This window comes from Oncorhynchus clarkii, chromosome 9 (genome assembly GCF_045791955.1).
Source record: "Oncorhynchus clarkii lewisi isolate Uvic-CL-2024 chromosome 9, UVic_Ocla_1.0, whole genome shotgun sequence".
Taxonomy (NCBI): Eukaryota; Metazoa; Chordata; class Actinopteri; order Salmoniformes; family Salmonidae; genus Oncorhynchus; species Oncorhynchus clarkii.
Genome location: NC_092155.1, coordinates 29,395,932 through 29,414,303, shown reverse-complemented (window position 1 = coordinate 29,414,303; position 18,372 = coordinate 29,395,932). Strand labels below are relative to the sequence as shown.

General features: G+C 43.3%; 1 protein-coding gene across 2 annotated transcripts in view; it reads left to right on the top strand.

The window, feature by feature from the left end:
• The first annotated feature begins 6,200 nt into the window (after positions 1 to 6,200).
• The window catches only part of LOC139416191 (cGMP-specific 3',5'-cyclic phosphodiesterase-like), a 93,619-nt gene continuing 81,447 nt past the window's right edge, over positions 6,201 to 18,372 (top strand). Inside the window, exon 1 of one of the 2 annotated variants that reach the window (XM_071164571.1) lies at positions 6,201 to 6,335. In XM_071164571.1, the coding sequence (XP_071020672.1) occupies positions 6,331 to 6,335 (5 nt within the window). In that variant the 5' untranslated portion in view covers positions 6,201 to 6,330. The remainder of the gene's footprint in view (positions 6,336 to 18,372) is intronic. The other variant, XM_071164569.1, reaches the window with a different exon arrangement.

The window sequence follows — 18,372 nt, the reverse complement described above, 5'->3', positions numbered from 1 at the left end:
GTGTTTTCCATGTTTGATTCCATTCGCTTCGTACCGGACATTATTACGAGCCCCCCCCCCCCCCCTCCCAGTAGCCTCTTGTGGCTTCCGCCTAACCTTATCCGAACGTCTCATTGATGTGTTTTCAGTGAATGCAGTGTGAGTAGGAGTGGACATAAAGACCTTACTCAGACTCTGATCGGAAGTGACACTGAGCATACATGCACACACACACACACACCGGCCACTGCATGGGGACAAGGGAGCAATAGAACACACACAGCCAGATTCATACATATATTCATGGGGAAGATGGAACGAAGAGAGATTCACAGTGAGCCATAACACACAGGGAAGTGAGCGACCGCCCGCCCCAACACACACACACACACAGCCCAATGTTCTTCCTCGGTGGTAGAGAGGTCTCTTCAGGACAACCTTGCTTCAGTGAGCTGAGCAGAGATCAATTCTCAAATTGCTCTAAGTTCCTGTGCAGTGGATACAGTGTCCCTTTGGGCTGCTCCATACATCCAGTTTTACTGGTCTGTGTCAATCATTTCCTGGCCAATTATCCACATCAAATGAACGAGACAAGTTGTGTCAGGCACACTTCCTCGGAGACCGAAAAGGGAGACCGTGACTGGAAAGAGCGAGAGGAGGAAGAAAGTGAATGGCCAGCAGACCATTTGAAGCTGAACAGGGCTGACTGGCGTTTCAAATGGTAAACAGATCTATATCTGATGTCTGCCTCTCTATGAGTTGGAAATGAGTCTATGGGTGAGAGAGAAAAAAACTAATTTGATCTGTGATTAACTGTGGTTGAATGGACTGTCTCTTCTCCCAACGAATTCAATAAATCTGTTTAATCTTTTCTCTTTTTTCCCTCCCACATCAAACCACTACTGGGACCGGTTAGAGGAGGGATGAGAAGGAGGAGTAGAAAGAGAAGTGGATCAGAATAGAGATGAAAGAACAGGATGCGTGGGGACACACACACACACAGACTGCCCGGTCTGTCCCCCCGTATCTCCTCTCAGTTGTCATAATGTCCACTTAATTATCTGGAATTTCAGAAGCTGTTATGGTCCCTGTGGATTTGAATCGTGTTTTGGTCCAGGATCTTATTGTAAATGGACGACGTCCTTGCCAGGCCACACAAAGCCCTTGTGTGAGTCCTTTGTAACACCTCGGGCGAATTCGGTTTTAATTCAACTGATGCGACATGTTTCTCGTGCTCTACCTGTCGTTGTGGTACTGTGCTGGCATTTCTTCCTATTTTTGATTCCAAGCACCCTTCCATTTGTTGCCTCGAGAATAAGAGTCGAGCGCGTTATTTCCCTTCACCTGTTTTGGCGCTAGCACCAGGGTGTTTCCCTCATGTGGTCTTGAACAACTCGGGGCCGTAATACTGCCCGGCAAAATTAGATGGTGGTACTTCCAAAATTACAAAAACCCATCCGTCAATTCACTTCGGTCGCAAGATGTTAGGCCCAGTTGATTGACACATGGACCACCATGTTCATGTGACGTTTATGTAACCATCATTTATTGAATGGCTACACACTGAGTGGAGCTAACGATCACAGCTGCGCCAACTGTGAAAATGGCAAACAACAGCTGTTGTAGAGAGAATGTTGCCCATTCGGGCTCCTAATGTTGACAGTTGCCTGCCTCTGGCCTGAAATTGACAGCAACCAATATAGCCATGTGGGCTGAAATGGTTGTGGTGATGGGGGGGTTTCTGTGCTGTGACAGAATGGCAGAAGGAGTCTAGTAAGGACAAGGAGTGTGTGTGCAGCGACTGGGTACATTCCCAGAATATTTCTACATTCAAGCCTGGCTCTGTCTCAGGTGTACAAGCCTGTTATTGTGTGTTAACAGCCGTTGGGTGACTCTGCGTGTGTCTGCGCGTGTGTGTTTCCGCGAATTGCAAGTGCACGTGCGTGTCATGCACCTTCTTATCCCAAAGCAAACTCATCAGCAAGCCTCCAAAGTCTAAATTCATAATCTCTTATCGAAATCTACACTAACACAATCTACCTGCCTTATTTCTATAACCTGTATCAGCCTTCCTTATTGCATCGCTGGTCTCTACCACTGATATGAACAATGTTCTGAACAGACTTATGTGATAGTGGGATCCCTTGCCTCACAGACAGGTCCAGAGGTGTGTAGTGAAATGTCACGTGTGGAAAAAATTGGCCCACAGGAAATGGTGTCCCTCTCCTTTGGCCCTTAGCATGCGGGTTAAACCCTGAACTGGACACTGTACGGTCAGCTTCTGTGATTGGCCTTGAAGGCACACAGGCAGGAAGTTTATCACGAGCTCTAAGGACACCTGACAGGACGTTAGAGCGGGGGGGGGGGGGGGGAATAGCCGCAGGTAAAATATGATCTAAAAACCAGATAGGCCTACATCTGAGTTGTGTCATCCTTTTCACGACCTATAAAGACACTAAGATAATCACTAGAGAGTACAAAAATGAAGTAGAAAAAAAAGATTTGGAGGACATTACATGACGCACATCTGAAGGAACCAGATTTAAGCAAAGAAATGTAGCATTTGGCGTAGGAATAGGATGTCTCTTTGAACCCCCCCCTTAACCTTTGAAGCAGAGGACCAACCACCCAGCGGGTCTGTTGGGATCTCCTTTCATCCAGCGGGAACAAAGCTTAACACATCCTCACGCCATGGCAGGTGACACACACATCTTAGACCTTACATGCACCGGCACTCACGCCACACACACACACACACTCCCGTGAGGTTGTACGCACACGCATACTCAGTGATGGGAATGATCAATTAGAAACAGCCAAACCCTCAGACTACATTCAACTGCTCACACATCCCATACACACACACACACACACACACACACACACCGTTGCATCATGTCTCACCCCAGACACTGTGATTTCCCTGTTTTCAACTTCTGAAACTCCTTGTTACAAGGGAAGTGTAGAGGAGAGGAGTGGAGAGGGAATGTCTCTGTCCCAGCAGGTCAATTCCAGTAGCAACCAGGACTTAAACATGGAGTTTAGTTAGTGGGAGTGGTGGACCTGAGATTTCAATGTCAACCCTTTCACTCACTCATAAACACACACGATCAATGGGCCTGTATGTTTGAAGAGCATGTGTCTTCTGAGAGTTGCTGGGAGATAGGGAGATATACAATAAAAGGAGCGATGGAGATAGGGAGATACAGTGCCTTGCGAAAGTATTCGGCCCCCTTGAACTTTGTGACCTTTTGCCTCATTTCAGGCTTCGAACATAAAGATATAAAACTGTATTTTTTTGTGAAGAATCAACAACAAGTGGGACACAATCATGAAGTGGAACGACATTTATTGGATATTTCAAACTTTTTTAACAAATCAAAAACTGAAAAATTGGGCGTGCAAAATTATTCAGCCCCTTTACTTTCAGTGCAGCAAACTCTCTCCAGAAGTTCAGTGAGGATCTCTGAATGATCCAATGTTGACCTAAATGACTAATGATGATAAATACAATCCACCTGTGTGTAATCAAGTCTCCGTATAAATGCACCTGCACTGTGATAGTCTCAGAAGTCCGTTAAAAGCGCAGAGAGCATCATGAAGAACAAGGAACACACCAGGCAGGTCCGAGATACTGTTGTGAAGAAGTTTAAAACCGGATTTGGATGCAAAAAGATTTCCCAAGCTTTAAACATCCCAAGGAGCACTGTGCAAGCGATAATATTGAAATGGAAGGAGTATCAGACCACTGCAAATCTACCAAGACCTGGCCGTCCCTCTAAACTTTCAGCTCATACAAGGAGAAGACTGATCAGAGATGCAGCCAAGAGGCCCATGATCACTCTGGATGAACTGCAGAGATCTACAGCTGAGCTGGGAGACTCTGTCCATAGGACAACAATCAGTCGTATATTGCACAAATCTGGCCTTTATGGAAGAGTGGCAAGAAGAAAGCCATTTCTTAAAGATATCCATAAAAAGTGTTGTTTAAAGTTTGCCACAAGCCACCTGGGAGACACACCAAACATGTGGAAGAAGGTGCTCTGGTCAGATGAAACCAAAATTGAACTTTTTGGCAACAATGCAAAACGTTATGTTTGGCGTAAAAGCAACACAGCTGAACACACCATCCCCACTGTCAAACATGGTGGTGGCAGCATCATGGTTTGGGCCTGCTTTTCTTCAGCAGGGACAGGGAAGATGGTTAACATTGATGGGAAGATGGATGGAGCCAAATACAGGACCATTCTGGAAGAAAACCTGATGGAGTCTGCAAAAGACCTGAGACTGGGATGGAGATTTGTCTTCCAACAAGACAATGATCCAAAACATAAAGCAAAATCTACAATGGAATGGTTCAAAAATAAACATATCCAGGTGTTAGAATGGCCAAGTCAAAGTCCAGACCTGAATCCAATCGAGAATCTGTGGAAAGAACTGAAAACTGCTGTTCACAAATGCTCTGCATCCAACCTCACTGAGCTCGAGCTGTTTTGCAAGGAGGAATGGGAAAAAATGTCAGTCTCTCGATGTGCAAAACTGATAGAGACATACCCCAAGCGACTTACATCTGTAATCGCAGCAAAAGGTGGCGCTACAAAGTATTAACTTAAGGGGGCTGAATAATTTTGCACGCCCAATTTTTCAGTTTTTGATTTGTTAAAAAAGTTTGAAATATCCAATAAATGTCGTTCCAATTCATGATTGTTTCCCACTTGTTGTTGATTCTTCACAAAAAAATACAGTTTTATATCTTTATGTTTGAAGCCTGAAATGTGGCAAAAGGTCGCAAAGTTCAAGGGGGCCGAATACTTTCGCAAGGCACTGTATACAATAAAAGAAGCGATGGAGATAGGGAGATATACAATAAAAGAAGCGATGGAGATAGGGAGATATACAATAAAAGGAGCGATGGAGATAGGGAGATATACAATAAAAGGAGCGATGGAGATAGGGAGATATACAATAAAAGGAGCGATGGAGATAGGGAGATATACAATAAAAGAAGCGATGGAGAAGAGAGATATACAATAAAAGGAGCGATGGAGATAGGGAGATATACAATAAAAGGAGCGATGGAGATAGGGAGATATACAATAAAAGGAGCGATGGAGATAGGGAGATATACAATAAAAGGAGCGATGGAGATAGGGAGATATACAATAAAAGGAGCGATGGAGATAGGGAGATATACAATAAAAGAAGCGATGGAGAAGAGAGATATACAATAAAAGGAGCGATGGAGATAGGGAGATATACAATAAAAGGAGCGATGGAGATAGGGAGATATACAATAAAAGGAGCGATGGAGATAGGGAGATATACAATAAAAGAAGCGATGGAGAAGAGAGATATACAATAAAAGGAGCGATGGAGATAGGGAGATATACAATAAAAGAAGCGATGGAGATAGGGAGATATACAATAAAAGAAGCGATGGAGATAGGGAGATATACAATAAAAGAAGCGATGGAGATAGGGAGATATACAATAAAAGAAGCGATGGAGATAGGGAGATATACAATAAAAGAAGCGATGGAGATAGGGAGATATACAATAAAAGGAGCGATGGAGATAGGGAGATATACAATAAAAGGAGCGATGGAGATAGGGAGATATACAATAAAAGGAGCGATGGAGATAGGGAGATATACAATAAAAGAAGCGATGGAGAAGAGAGATATACAATAAAAGGAGCGATGGAGATAGGGAGATATACAATAAAAGAAGCGATGGAGATAGGGAGATATACAATAAAAGAAGCGATGGAGATAGGGAGATATACAATAAAAGAAGCGATGGAGATAGGGAGATATACAATAAAAGAAGCGATGGAGATAGGGAGATATACAATAAAAGGAGCGATGGAGAAGAGAGAAGGGGAAAGAAATAGAAAGTTGGTGAGAGAGAAAGAGAGGGTTAGAGGAGATGAAAAGAGCGAGAGAAAGAAAAGGGGAGAGAGAGACCACGTTACAACAAGAGGTCCCAGCTCACTATCCCTGCAGGGCTGCACAGTAGGGAGGAAGGGGGGGGGGGGAGGAGGATGCGAGAGGTGGAGGGGTGGAAGAAGGGGTTGTAGCGGTGGGGGCCGGCGACTTCTCCGCCTTGGCAGAGAGGGAGCAATTATGAATCCCTCTCTCCATCCCCTCGATTCCTCCATCCCCTCTAGTCCCAAAAAAGGATATAAATAAACAGCCAGTCCTCCCAGAGCCCTCGCCAGAAAGGGGAAAAGTTTTACACGAGAGGAGAGGAGGAACGGAGAAGAGAGGAAACCCCTTGTCTCTGGTGTCAGAGTGTGTGTTCGGTGGTAGCAGCCGTGGTCAGAAGAGAGAGGGAACACATTCCTCCACCATGGGGTGAGTACTGCAGCGATAGAGGGGACGCTGTGTCGTCCCGACTGTAACCACCATTTGCCTGTGAGTTTATCATCTTTCCCATCGCTGTGACTGGGAGAGTATGTGCGTGTGTGTGTTTACGAGTGCTTATCCCAGCAGCTCGGATGAGTTATAGGCGCACTTCATAGGGTTAAGGGTAACTGAGAAACTGAGAAACACACTGTGCTCTCACACACAACCAGAAATCACTTCTGGCATTTAGGTGTGTGTGTGTGTGTGTGTGTGTGTGTGTGTGTGTGTGTGTGTGTGTGTGTGTGTGTGTGTGTGTGTGTGTGTGCCAGAGGAGGCTGGTGGGAGGAGCTATAGGAGGACAGGCTCATTGTAATAGCTGGAATGAAATCAAGGGAATGGTACGAAACACATGGAAACAACTTGTTTGTCATTCCATTCATTCCTGCCATTACAATGAGCCCGTCCTCCTAGAGCTCCTCCCACCAGCCTCCTCTGGTGTGTGTGCATGCCTTCATGCGTGTGTGTGCGAGTGGATGTGTGTGTGTGCTAAGACGGCATTACTCTAAGTGCATGGCATCGGAGCAGACCTGTGACTATAATTGACTGTGCATAATGGAACAACCTCACAACGTAATTCTTTCTGAGTGAAACTTTTACACAAGAAACGCCAGGCAGACGGAAAAACAACTTAAGTGGCCCCGCTGTCTCGGAGCGGGGGCATTTACGTCCTTATGATTTATATTCACTCACAGTCCTAGACTTTTCCAACATGTAGGCTTGTTTTTCCTCAGTTCGCCTCCAGACTACATTTATTGTCCTTCGTTTAGCGTTAGCGACGGTCGTGGCGTGGGTCTTTGTAACCTTGCTGCGTATGTCTCGTCTCTTGTCTTTCGCTTTTCGACAGCTCCCAGCTCATGCTTCAATTCGCCAGAGGCGTGGGGTCTCTTTTACGCGTCGCCCTATGTGCGTCCATGGCAATTTTAATAAACACGTCACAGTAAACATCGCCAGTGGCTCCCAGGAACACAGCTGTTCGCGGAGTGAAGCCAATCTTTCGTGGGAGTCGGTGTCTGTGTCAGACCCTGGGAGGGAGAGATTCCTCTAAAAACATCTGTATTGAGCCAAAAATACAAACCGTTGTGCAGCATCACCTCTGACCTCTAACCTTTTAGAGTGGACTATCCTGATTTGTCCAAACCCCGTGATGACTGGAGTCTGTATGGAGGAAGCTTAGGGCTTCCCTGCTGGTCAGTTTCCTTGTTAAACTCTAGAGACAGCATGCTTCTCTCTCCTTCTTTCTCTCTCCCGTTCTCTCTCTCTCTCTCTCGGTCCACCAACTGTCTCTTCTCTGTTTGTCACCCATATTTACAAGGTTATTAAACACAAAAGGCATATCCTTCCCTACTAACTATGGGCCTATCCCTCTGTTCTTAAGTAACCACAGTGCTTCATCAGAGGGCATCAGCACTCTGCACATGTTGTTCTAGTTCTGCCTAAGACTGGACTCGGGGGAGAATTCTTTGCATTGTTCTATTTACAGGCGAAGTATCCCTGCAGTCCTGCTGGCTTATCTGTGACGTCAGGACGGTGGATAGGAGAGGCTTCCGTCACAGTAGATTACTGTACCTGATGCCGGGGATGAGTTTGTTGTTTGCTCTGACGATAGATGGCTTCTTCTTCACAGCTTTTTGGTCCGTTCTGGTCTGTTGCTCATTCTGCCCTGAAAACCTAACCATCTGGTTTTGTTGGTCTGGTTGTGGAAATGTCTCTGGGGCATTTCTTTTGGATTTGTGCGTCCCTTGCTGGTGGTTTTGGTGCGGGTGTCTGTCGGTATCTTGATTGGTGTGGAGTGCTCTTTTATCTTCTGAAAGGGCTGAGTATGTTGATGGACAAAGTGTGTCGATGTAACTGAGCAAGTATTATAATAATTTGGTGGGTGCTTATATTTGTCCTGTGTTTCACACGCATGTGTGATTTGGACACGTGTTGTTTTTTCCCCACCCTGAGACACTCTCGGAGAGTGGGGTCACAGCCAGGGTCTGCCATTATCAGTGGCGACCGTGCAGCAATTAGGGTTAAGTGCCTTGCTCAAGGGCACATAGGCAGATTTTTCACCTTGTCGGCTCAGGGATTCAAACTAGCAACCTTTCAGGATATTGGCCCAGCACTCTAAATGTTAGGCTACCTGTGGCCAACACTGACTGTGTGTACATGTATGTAACGCTGGAGCAGTGTCTCTTGACAGATGGGGTGTTTCTGACTAGAGAATTTTGATTGGTCAAATTGAAGAGATAATGGTCAACATTTAACTTCTGAATAACATTCCATCAGACTGCAGTCTTTGTCTTGCACTCTGCTCTCAAGTGGTGACACACCAGAATTGCCTGTTAACGGTGTCTTTTGCAATAAGATCTCATGGTTTGACAGCGTCTGACTTGAGTATTCCCAACCTGGTCTCAGAGCATATTGTATTATTCTGTATGTAAATCCAAGATACTCGATTTAGTATGATATGTTATGTTTCGTATGGTATGTAATTCATCATCCATTTAGTATGATATATTACTCATTTCAATTCGTAGGATATATTACGAATTACAATTCAGATGACATGTTACAATTTGCAATTTGTCTGATATGTTACGCATTTGTTGTAGCTAACGTTGGCTAGGTGGCTAATTGTAGCTAGGCTAGGGGATAAGGTTAGGGTTAGGGGTTAGGTTAAAGGGTTTAACATTGAGTTAAGTTTAGGCATTCATTTCGATTGGTAAGTTAAGTGTTAAGGTTTGGTTTTGAAGTAGTCAACTAGGTGGGACTTCCTATGGGTTAAGGAAGGATCACGTTATTCCATCCAGGTCAGGGTTCCCCAAATGGTGGTTTAATTTGTAATCTGAGCAAACTAATTAGAAATGTCATTTTTGTTTGTATTATTTATAACTTTCATTGTTGGACATAAAAGACCAGGAAATCAGCTCCAAGTGATTTTCTGTTCCCACATAATATAAAGACACGTGGTAGAAGAAGTAGTAGTCTAAGAAGAAAATTGACTACTTCAAAATGGAGACGGCCTCAATGGAGCTGCCCGTGCGCTCACAGACGCCACAGCGGGACAAATACAACGCTGCGATCTCTATACATTCCCATGCTACATTTACAGCCTCAACCCACCTTTCAAATCCATGACAAGATACACAAACGCGCTGGTGTGTCGCCTCTGTTTTCTAAATACGGATTTGCTCAAAAGAAAAGCACTAGAAGGGTCCCATCCGTTTTATTAATTAGCGAAGTCAGCGGCTTCATTTGGATTAGGCCTGCAGGCCCTGCTTGGAAGTTATTACTTCATAATGCGATCATGTAAGCAACAGCCCATATGCTTCTCATCACAGGGGAATGGCATTCGTCCAGAGGGGAAAAGAGAAGGCAAAGTTGAAAAATGCATATCTGATCTACGGTATGTCCCTCGGGAGACTGTTACATGTCTCACATACACGCGCACGCTCACACGCACACTCTCCCTTTCTCTCTGCTAATGGAGGGAGACCTCAGTGACGTGGTGGCGGCTGACATTTTTTTTGGGGGGGGGGTTGAGGTTTCATGAGTCACTTTTTCCCTCAGGGGGTAGCAGAGCAGTGCCAAGTTCCCATTGTGTCCGTCCCAAATATCAATTTCGGGACATGCGTTAAAAATAGTCAAGAAACGAGACGAGTAGAAGTGCCATGGCCAAACAAGAGAAGAGGATGTAGATGTAGAAAAGGCCACTGCTGCTTAGTTTAGGTTGTATATGTAAGGTAGCATGGAATGGGGGCAAACGTTTCACACCCTCACACCTAAGGGGCTGGGGAGGTTTGACAGGGGGCCCCAGAAAAGAGGAAAAACATGACTCCAAGCTTTCAGGCTCTAAAAAAGTACTTCAGATTTGACTCGAGGGTAACGTGATTGAGTGCTACTGAAGTATAGCTCAAACACTTACACTGACCAGGCCATGTGTTTCCTATGAGGTCTGAGCTACGATAGCGTGTCGCTGACGCTTGCCCTGTCAGACTGAAACTAAATCTAGGACACGTTTCCGCTCCCCCGAGGTGAGTGTCTCGCTCTCGCACGTCTCAGCATTTATGCGAGGAAATTGAATTCAATAAATCTCTCTCGAGTGTGTGAGATTAAACAAAAAAGGATGAAGGAGGAAGATTGAATATTTGATACCTAAATATGGCCATATCCCTCTCTAGCACTCTCCTGAGTCATGCGCTCCGTTTCGTCCCCTGTCCTGGGCTAAGACGTGTGTGGGATGGAGGTTGCTGCTGGGAAGACGGGTCATTATGTGTCTGCGTCTGGTCTACGAGATCAGTGATTCCCAACTCCAGTCCAGTACCCCCCAACAGTACACATTTGTATTGTATCCCCAGACAAGCACACCTGCGGGGGTACTGGAGGACCGAAGTTGGGAATCACTGTATTAAATGTATTTAATACCACTGTGTTAAATGACATGACAGGGGGGGTCCAAAGATTTTTAGGGCAATGATGGCTTCCTAAAGTGATATTTGATTTCAACCTGAATTTAAGCCAAGCAAAATGTTATACACGGAAACCCACCTGTGGAGAAATATTATTTGATATAAACATTAGAGGGCAAAATTGGTAACATAAATGTATTGCTGCTCAACACCGTAGGTAGGCTACTATATTTTGAAAGAAACTTTGTTTAAATGAACGTGTCTCACCCTGGCCAAGAGGGGCTGTGACTAAACTCAATTCGGTACCATAGATCCGACTACACCACTCTAAGTTTACACCAAGAGCATAGGGAGCTCTAAATAGCATTTGTACCATAGGCTACACAGGTTATTTTAGTTAGGGATTGAGTGGAAGAACATGGAAGGAGTGTCAGAGGCAGGTCACTCTTCGGTATGTTTGATTTCCCTCCAATTGTCAGTATCCATAAATGAACCAGTTAGCGGTGCACGAAAATGGAGGGAGGTTGTAAAACAAAGCCAGTTACACAATCAAATGAGACAAAAAAAAACGGTTTCCGTGCAGGTGGAGGGAAAGCATGACGGCTAACTAACTCCGGGCATCGTCTATCAAATCATACTTCTCTTAACAAAACCGAGGCATCCAAAAAAGAGCTCTGCCACAGCTTCAGTCAAACGTAGCGTCCCTCTACCCAGCATCTTATCCCCTGGGCGGCCGCACCTCAGACAAGGAAAACAACGGTCATAAAAACAGGGTGGCAATCACATTTCTCAATTCGTCACGGTGTTAACAAGCACTCAACTAGGAGCACATACAGTGGGGAGAACAAGTATTTGATACACTGCCGATTTTGCAGGTTTTCCTACTTACAAAGCATGTAGAGGTCTGTAATTTTTATCATAGGTACACTTCAACTGTGAGAGACAGAATCTAAAACAAACATCCAGAAAATCACATTGTATGATTTTTAAGTAATTAATTTGCATTTTATTGCATGACATATAATATTTGATCACCGACCAACCAGTAAGAATTCCCCACTGTATGTTAAAGCATGCACAGTAATCAAGGGCATTCATCACGCCTGTGACAAGTGGACGAATCCCTAAAACCAAAGCATTACAAACTGAACAATGTTTACCAGCCTCTCTCTAGAACCAAACATTAACCATGGGTTTATTAACAATGTGGCAGCATCATTAATATCTATTAGAAAGAGCCGAGCCGAACCACCCAGGGGATGCTGGTGCTCTCTCTCTTTCCTTCTCTCTCCCTCTCTGTATCACCCTCTGTCTCAATTCAATTTCAATTTAAGGGGCTTTATTGGCATGGGAAACATATGTTTACATTGCCAAGGCAAGTGAAATAAACAATTAAAAAAATTAGCAGGAAACATTACACACAAATTTCCAAAAGAATAAAGACATTTCAAATGTCATTATGTCATTATGTCTCTCTCTCTCCCCGTCCTCTGTATATCGCTCTCTCTCACTCTCTCTGTCTCACCCCTTCTTTCTCGCTCGCTCACTCTCTCTTTCTCTCTCATCTACCTCTTCCCTGTCTCTCTGCCTCCCTCTTTGTCTCTCTGTCTCCCTCTTTGTCTCTTCTGCACAATCTCCCTCTCTACCTTTTCTGTATGTGTTTGTGCCTGCTAGACGACTGTGCCAACAAAGCATCCTGGGCATCTGGCTATACCCAGACAGACCTCCCTGGGCGCTGATGGATGCCCAAGAGCCTGCTCATCTCCAACACCCAGCCTGGCAGGCTGGCGCCTAATGCCACACATTCATCACCCACCACTGCCAGCCCCCAGAGCAACAGAGCTCTCTAGCCCCACAGCTCCACACACAGCTCAGACACAGCAGTGGGCTAATTCATTTAGGGTGTAGCTGGATCTGCCTGCCTGCTGCTTGCTGCCACTGCACCAGACACCAAGGCCTCTCTGTTGGAATTAATGGAGTTTTCATTTAATACATTTTTTTTATCATCTAATAGAATGTGTCAAAATGGGAGGAATGAGGTGTGGGGGAATGAGTGTGATGGGTTGGTCTGCCTCACACACTGTGCTGGGAGAATTTCAGGAAGTGGCAGTTTACCCTCACAATAGTATTGTTGGAGCCATATTGAAAATGGTCATGTTGATGAAAATAACGTTGTGGAAACACATTATTTGAAAAAAAATTATGAACACCACTTGGTTCAAATATAAACATTTCTACCTCTCTGTCATCACACATGGCTGTTTCTCTTCCTACATCAAAATAAGAAACTGTTTTCCAGTTCAGCAAAGTTGACGTCAATTTGTCTTGTTGTTGCGTTACCTATCGACAGTGTTGATGTGATTTTGTCTTGTTGTTGTGCATGGAACTCCAACTAATGACAGTGTGTATCTCAGTAAAAACACACCAGCATTAGGTCACTGATTACTTATGGAAAGCTCTGTCAAAGGTGGCTTTTACCGACTGAAGTTCAGAACCACTCGCAGGGAATTAACAGGTTATTAGTCTGTTTAGACACTTATTACCTGATAACACTGTAATCTGGCAGTGCCTTGGGATAGGGTGACAGGAGAATGGGATAGGAACATATTATTATTATTACTACCTCAGTGAACAACAGAGAGTTCTAGCAATATGTTCCCAGAACTATTGTAACTCAAAGTGGAAATTGATATTAGTTTGTGTGTTATTATTCCCCATAATCTTGAGTTACTTGAAGTATTTGAAGAATTGACATGGTTTATCGGGAGTGGTTGACTGTGGTCCTTGATGGCCGTGGCAGGTTGTAATCCAAGTCTTTAATCAGTGACTTGCTGATTAAGGCAAGTGATGGCTCTCGATGACATCAACTGGCATCAATTACCTACCAGGGAGAAAAGCTCATCAGTTGCACACTCGTTAAGCCCCACCGGATCCCCACAGTGGGAGCAATTAGGAGAGCCCCGTCCCCATAAACCACATTAAGTTAGATAATCCAAGGACTTCTATCAAAGTAGGACAGGGCATGACCAACCTGTAGCCCTGTGATATGTTGACTAGAGAGTGACATTTACACTAGTGTAGGGAGTCAGGAGTGCATGCGTGCATACTTGCATGTTAAGGACAGGTTAGACCAAGATTAACGTTGGCCGTGCACAGTAGATCCTCTGCTGGGTGTCAACAGAGATACTGTATGTAATGATGAGATGGTCTTGTCTCCGCCTAAACAATGGGAGTCGTCAGCTTATCGGTCTGATTGTCGGTCTGCTTATTGCTGTATCCACCCGTGGACAGATTTTGACAGAGGTTGACCCTCTCGTCTACACATTGTGTGCAGGGCCTTTCCTATAACGTCATCATCCAATCCCTGTAGTATCTCCCCCAGAGGTCTGTAACTAGCAGCAGATATACCCATCCGTTGTTCGCCATCTGTGGCTCCATGCCTATATGAGAAATACACAACGATGACAAACGGGGGCATCATCGTGTTGCTGATACGCCTCCAGGAGGCTCTTCCTGAACCAACAAGGGGAAGGCAGGAAATACTCAAAACCGCCACCTCTCACCCCCAGTTGCCAAGCAACAACGATCCTCCCACGATATCTGAAATTGTATAAGGAGCCTCGTTGTTACCAAATATGGATCATTAAAAGACCATTTAGGGTCTGATGTGTTTAGGCTTTTTTTCACATCTGGTATTCCAAAACGGAGAATATTATTACAAACAATAAGGAGTAAACATTGCGTTTGAACTTAGGATGTACTTAAAAGTTAGAGCACTTTTTTGTAAACGTGATAGAAATATTTGCAGTACCTATAGATAGGATATTCTTTTAATATGATAACGATATTATCACACGATGAATGGAGGTGTTTTGAAAACGTAAAAACAAACTTACTGCAGGTGAAATCCATTGAACCTACTCTAGTTTAGAGCCTGCCTGTTTTTCATTAACCTAAGCTGAACTGACTATCTGTGAGCTGCTGGCGTTTTAGGAATGTACACGTGTTCCTCTCGGGATAGGTGTATCTTTACTTATAGTCTTATGTCCATAAGCAATGACACCATCCCTCTCTCTCTCTGTGTGTGTGTGTACGGTGGGACTTTGGTGTACAATCCTTTCCCAAGGTTTGTAAACACCTTTCAAGAAAGTGAGGGGCGTGGGACATAATTGTTGCACACACAGCACCAGGGGTGGGAAAAGTACTCAATTGTCATACTTGAATAAAAGTACAAAGTAAATGCTACAACATCAACTTCTTTATTAAGCAAACCAGACGGCACAATTTGTATTTCATTTGTATTTATTTACGGACAGCCCGGGACACACTCCAACACTCAGACATTATTTACAAACACAGCATTTGTGTTTAGTGAGTCCGCCAGATCAGAGGCAGTCGGGATGACGACATGTTATAATGATAGGTGTGTGAATTGGACCATATTGCTGTCTTGCCTGCACATTCGAAATGTAAGAAGTACTTTAGGTTGTCGGGGGAAAATGTACGGGAGTAAAAAGTACATATTGTCTTTAGGAATATAGTGAAGTAAATGTAGAAGTTGTCAGAAATAGAAATAGTAAAGTACAGATAATAAAGTACAAATAGTAAAGTACTCTAAAAAAAAAAACGCCTTACAGTACCTTCAGAAAATATTCACTCTCCATGACTTTCTCCGCGTTTTGTTGTGTTACAGCCTGAATTTCAAATGGATTTACATGTACATGTTGTGTTGCAGGCCTACACACAATACCCCATCACTTCAAAGTGAAATTATGCTTTTTGAAATGTGCACAAATCAATACAAATAAATCACCTGAAATGTCTTTCGTCAATAAGCATTCGTCCACTTTGTTATGGCAAGCCTAAATAAGTTCAGGCGTAAAAATGTCCTTAATAAGTTGGATGGACTCACTCTGTGTGCAATAATAGTGTTTAACATTGTTTTTGTAGGACTACCTCATCTCTGTACCCCACACATACAATTATCTGTAAAGTCCCTCGGTCGAGCAGTGAATTTCAAACACAGATTCAACCACAAAGACCAGGGAGGTTTTCCAATGCCTCCCAGAGGGACACCTATTGGTAAAAAAAAGCAGAGTGAATATCCCTTTGAGCATGGTGAAGTTATTGATTAGACATTGGATGGTGTATCAATACACCCAGTCACTAAAATGATACAGGCGCCCTTCCAAAACTCAGTTGCCGGAGAAGAAGGAAACGGCTCAGGGATTTCACCATGAGGCCAATGGTGACTTTAAAACAGTTACCAATGGCTGTGATGGGAGAAAACTGAGGATGGATAAACAACATTGTAGTTACTCCACAATACTAACCTAAATGACAGAGTGAAAAGAAGGAAGCCAAAAACAGAATAAATATATTACAAAACGTGCATCCTGTTTGCAAAAAGGCACTTAAGTAAAACTGCTGAAAATGTGGCAAAGAAAATAACTTAATGTCCTGAATACAACGCGTTATGTTTCGGGCAAATCCAACACAACATATCAAGCACGGTGGTGGCTGCATCATGTTATGGGTATGTTTCTCATCGGCAAGGACTAGGGAGTTTTTTGGGGGATAAAAATAAACAAAAATAAACAGAATAGAGCTAAGCACAGGCAAAATCCTGAAGGAAAACCTTGTTCTGTCTGCCTCCAACAGACACTGGGAGACCAATTCACCTTTCAGCGTGACAATAACCTAAAACACAAGGCCAAATATACACTGGAGTTGTTTACCAAGATGACATTGAATGTTCCTGAGTGGCCTAATTACAGTTTTGACTTAAAGTGGCTTGAAAATCTATGGCAAGACTTGCAAATGGCTGTCTAGCAATGATCAACAACCAACTTGACAGAGCTTGAATAATTTTTAAAAGAATCATGTGCAAATATTGTACAATCCAGTTGTGCAAAGCTCTTAGAGACTTACACAAAGATATACAGCTGTAATCGCTGCAAAAGGTGATTTTGACTCAGGGGTGTGAATACTTATGTAAATTAGATATTTCTCTATTTCATTTTCAATAAATTTGTAAATATTTCTAAAAACATGTTTTCACTTCGTCATTATGGGGTATTGTGTGTAGGTGGGTGAGACAAAAAAATGTGTAATCCATTTTGAATTCAGTCTGTAACACAAGAAATGTGCAATAAAGGGTATGAATACTTTCTGGAGGCACAGTAAGTGGTACTTCAAAGTATTTATACTTAGTTGCTTTACACCACTGCACAGCACCGTGAGATGGATGGTAAACACAGAAATTCTGCCTCCGATTGTTGGAAAGAAGACCTTGGTTGTATTCATTAGTGCACCTGTTGCAAAACATTTCACAACAGAAAATAAGAAAAGTGCTTGTTTCAATCTGCTATCTTCTGTTTGATGCCTAATGAATTTGACCCTCAATGCTAACTCACTGTTTCTTAACAGAAGAGCAACATGTGACTCGAACAAAGCTTGGTGATAAAGAGGCTTCTGAGATTAGGAAATCATTATGCCTTACAAACCGGTCGATCTAGCAATGCATACATCTCAAATGACCCTATTCCCTACAATATGGTGCACTACTTTTGTCCAGAGCCAGAACCACATACTAGAAAGACATACAGTATGGCCCTACTACTTTTGGCCAGAGCGCTGTACTGCCTAGTATGTGGCACTGGTCAACATTAATGAACTGTACGATTTGAGACAGGATTGATTTGCAGATAATAAGTGTGTGAATCAGGTTACTACCATAGAGCCTCAAAGAGCAATCTGGTCTCAGGGCAATTCCTAGGATTTGGTATGTAAACGCTCTTACCTCCATTTAGTATGCTATAGAAGTTAGGTTACATTATGAATGGAATAGTGGTTGTACAGTATCGAATTAAAGGAAATATAGTATTATACATATTACCCAGTTGTACAATAGCATAGGAATTGGATGGTATAACTTATCATGCCCCTTGGAGGACATATAGTATTATACGTCTTTCTCGGATACCATGTTCCTTATTGCGTTGTAAAAAAAATATATTGAGAATTACGGTGAGAATTTACGTTGGTGGTTACGAGAACTAACAGAAAATGTTAGGATAGATTACGTAAATGGTTAGGATGACTTTTAAACGACAGAGGTTGGCAGAATGTACATAGCAGGTTAGTTGAATTGGGTTAAGGTTAACATCAGGGTTAGGGGAAGTTCTCTCCGACACGACTCTTTGTATTGTTAGACGGTCCACTGTACAAGTCCAATCTCCCTACTTTCGTTTCTGTCTGAAGAAACGAGTCCATTAATATTTATAATTTGTCTTGGAGGTGCTCAGAAATACATTGAGTATGGACTCACGTATAGGTTGCCCTTCTGGTGAGCAATGTGTTGTGAGGCGCTGTGTGTAATAACGTTACCCCCGGGCCATGCAAAGATAATGTTTGGTTATCTAACTCAGCGATTCTCAACTGGTTCAGACTGGAGTGGGTCGCGAGTGTCTTATAAGAAAAAAAGAATACAAAAAATACATGTATTTATATATATATATATATATATATATTTATTTTCAATAAAAAACACTCCATTCTGAACTTAAACGACTAAAAGCACGTAGAAAGTG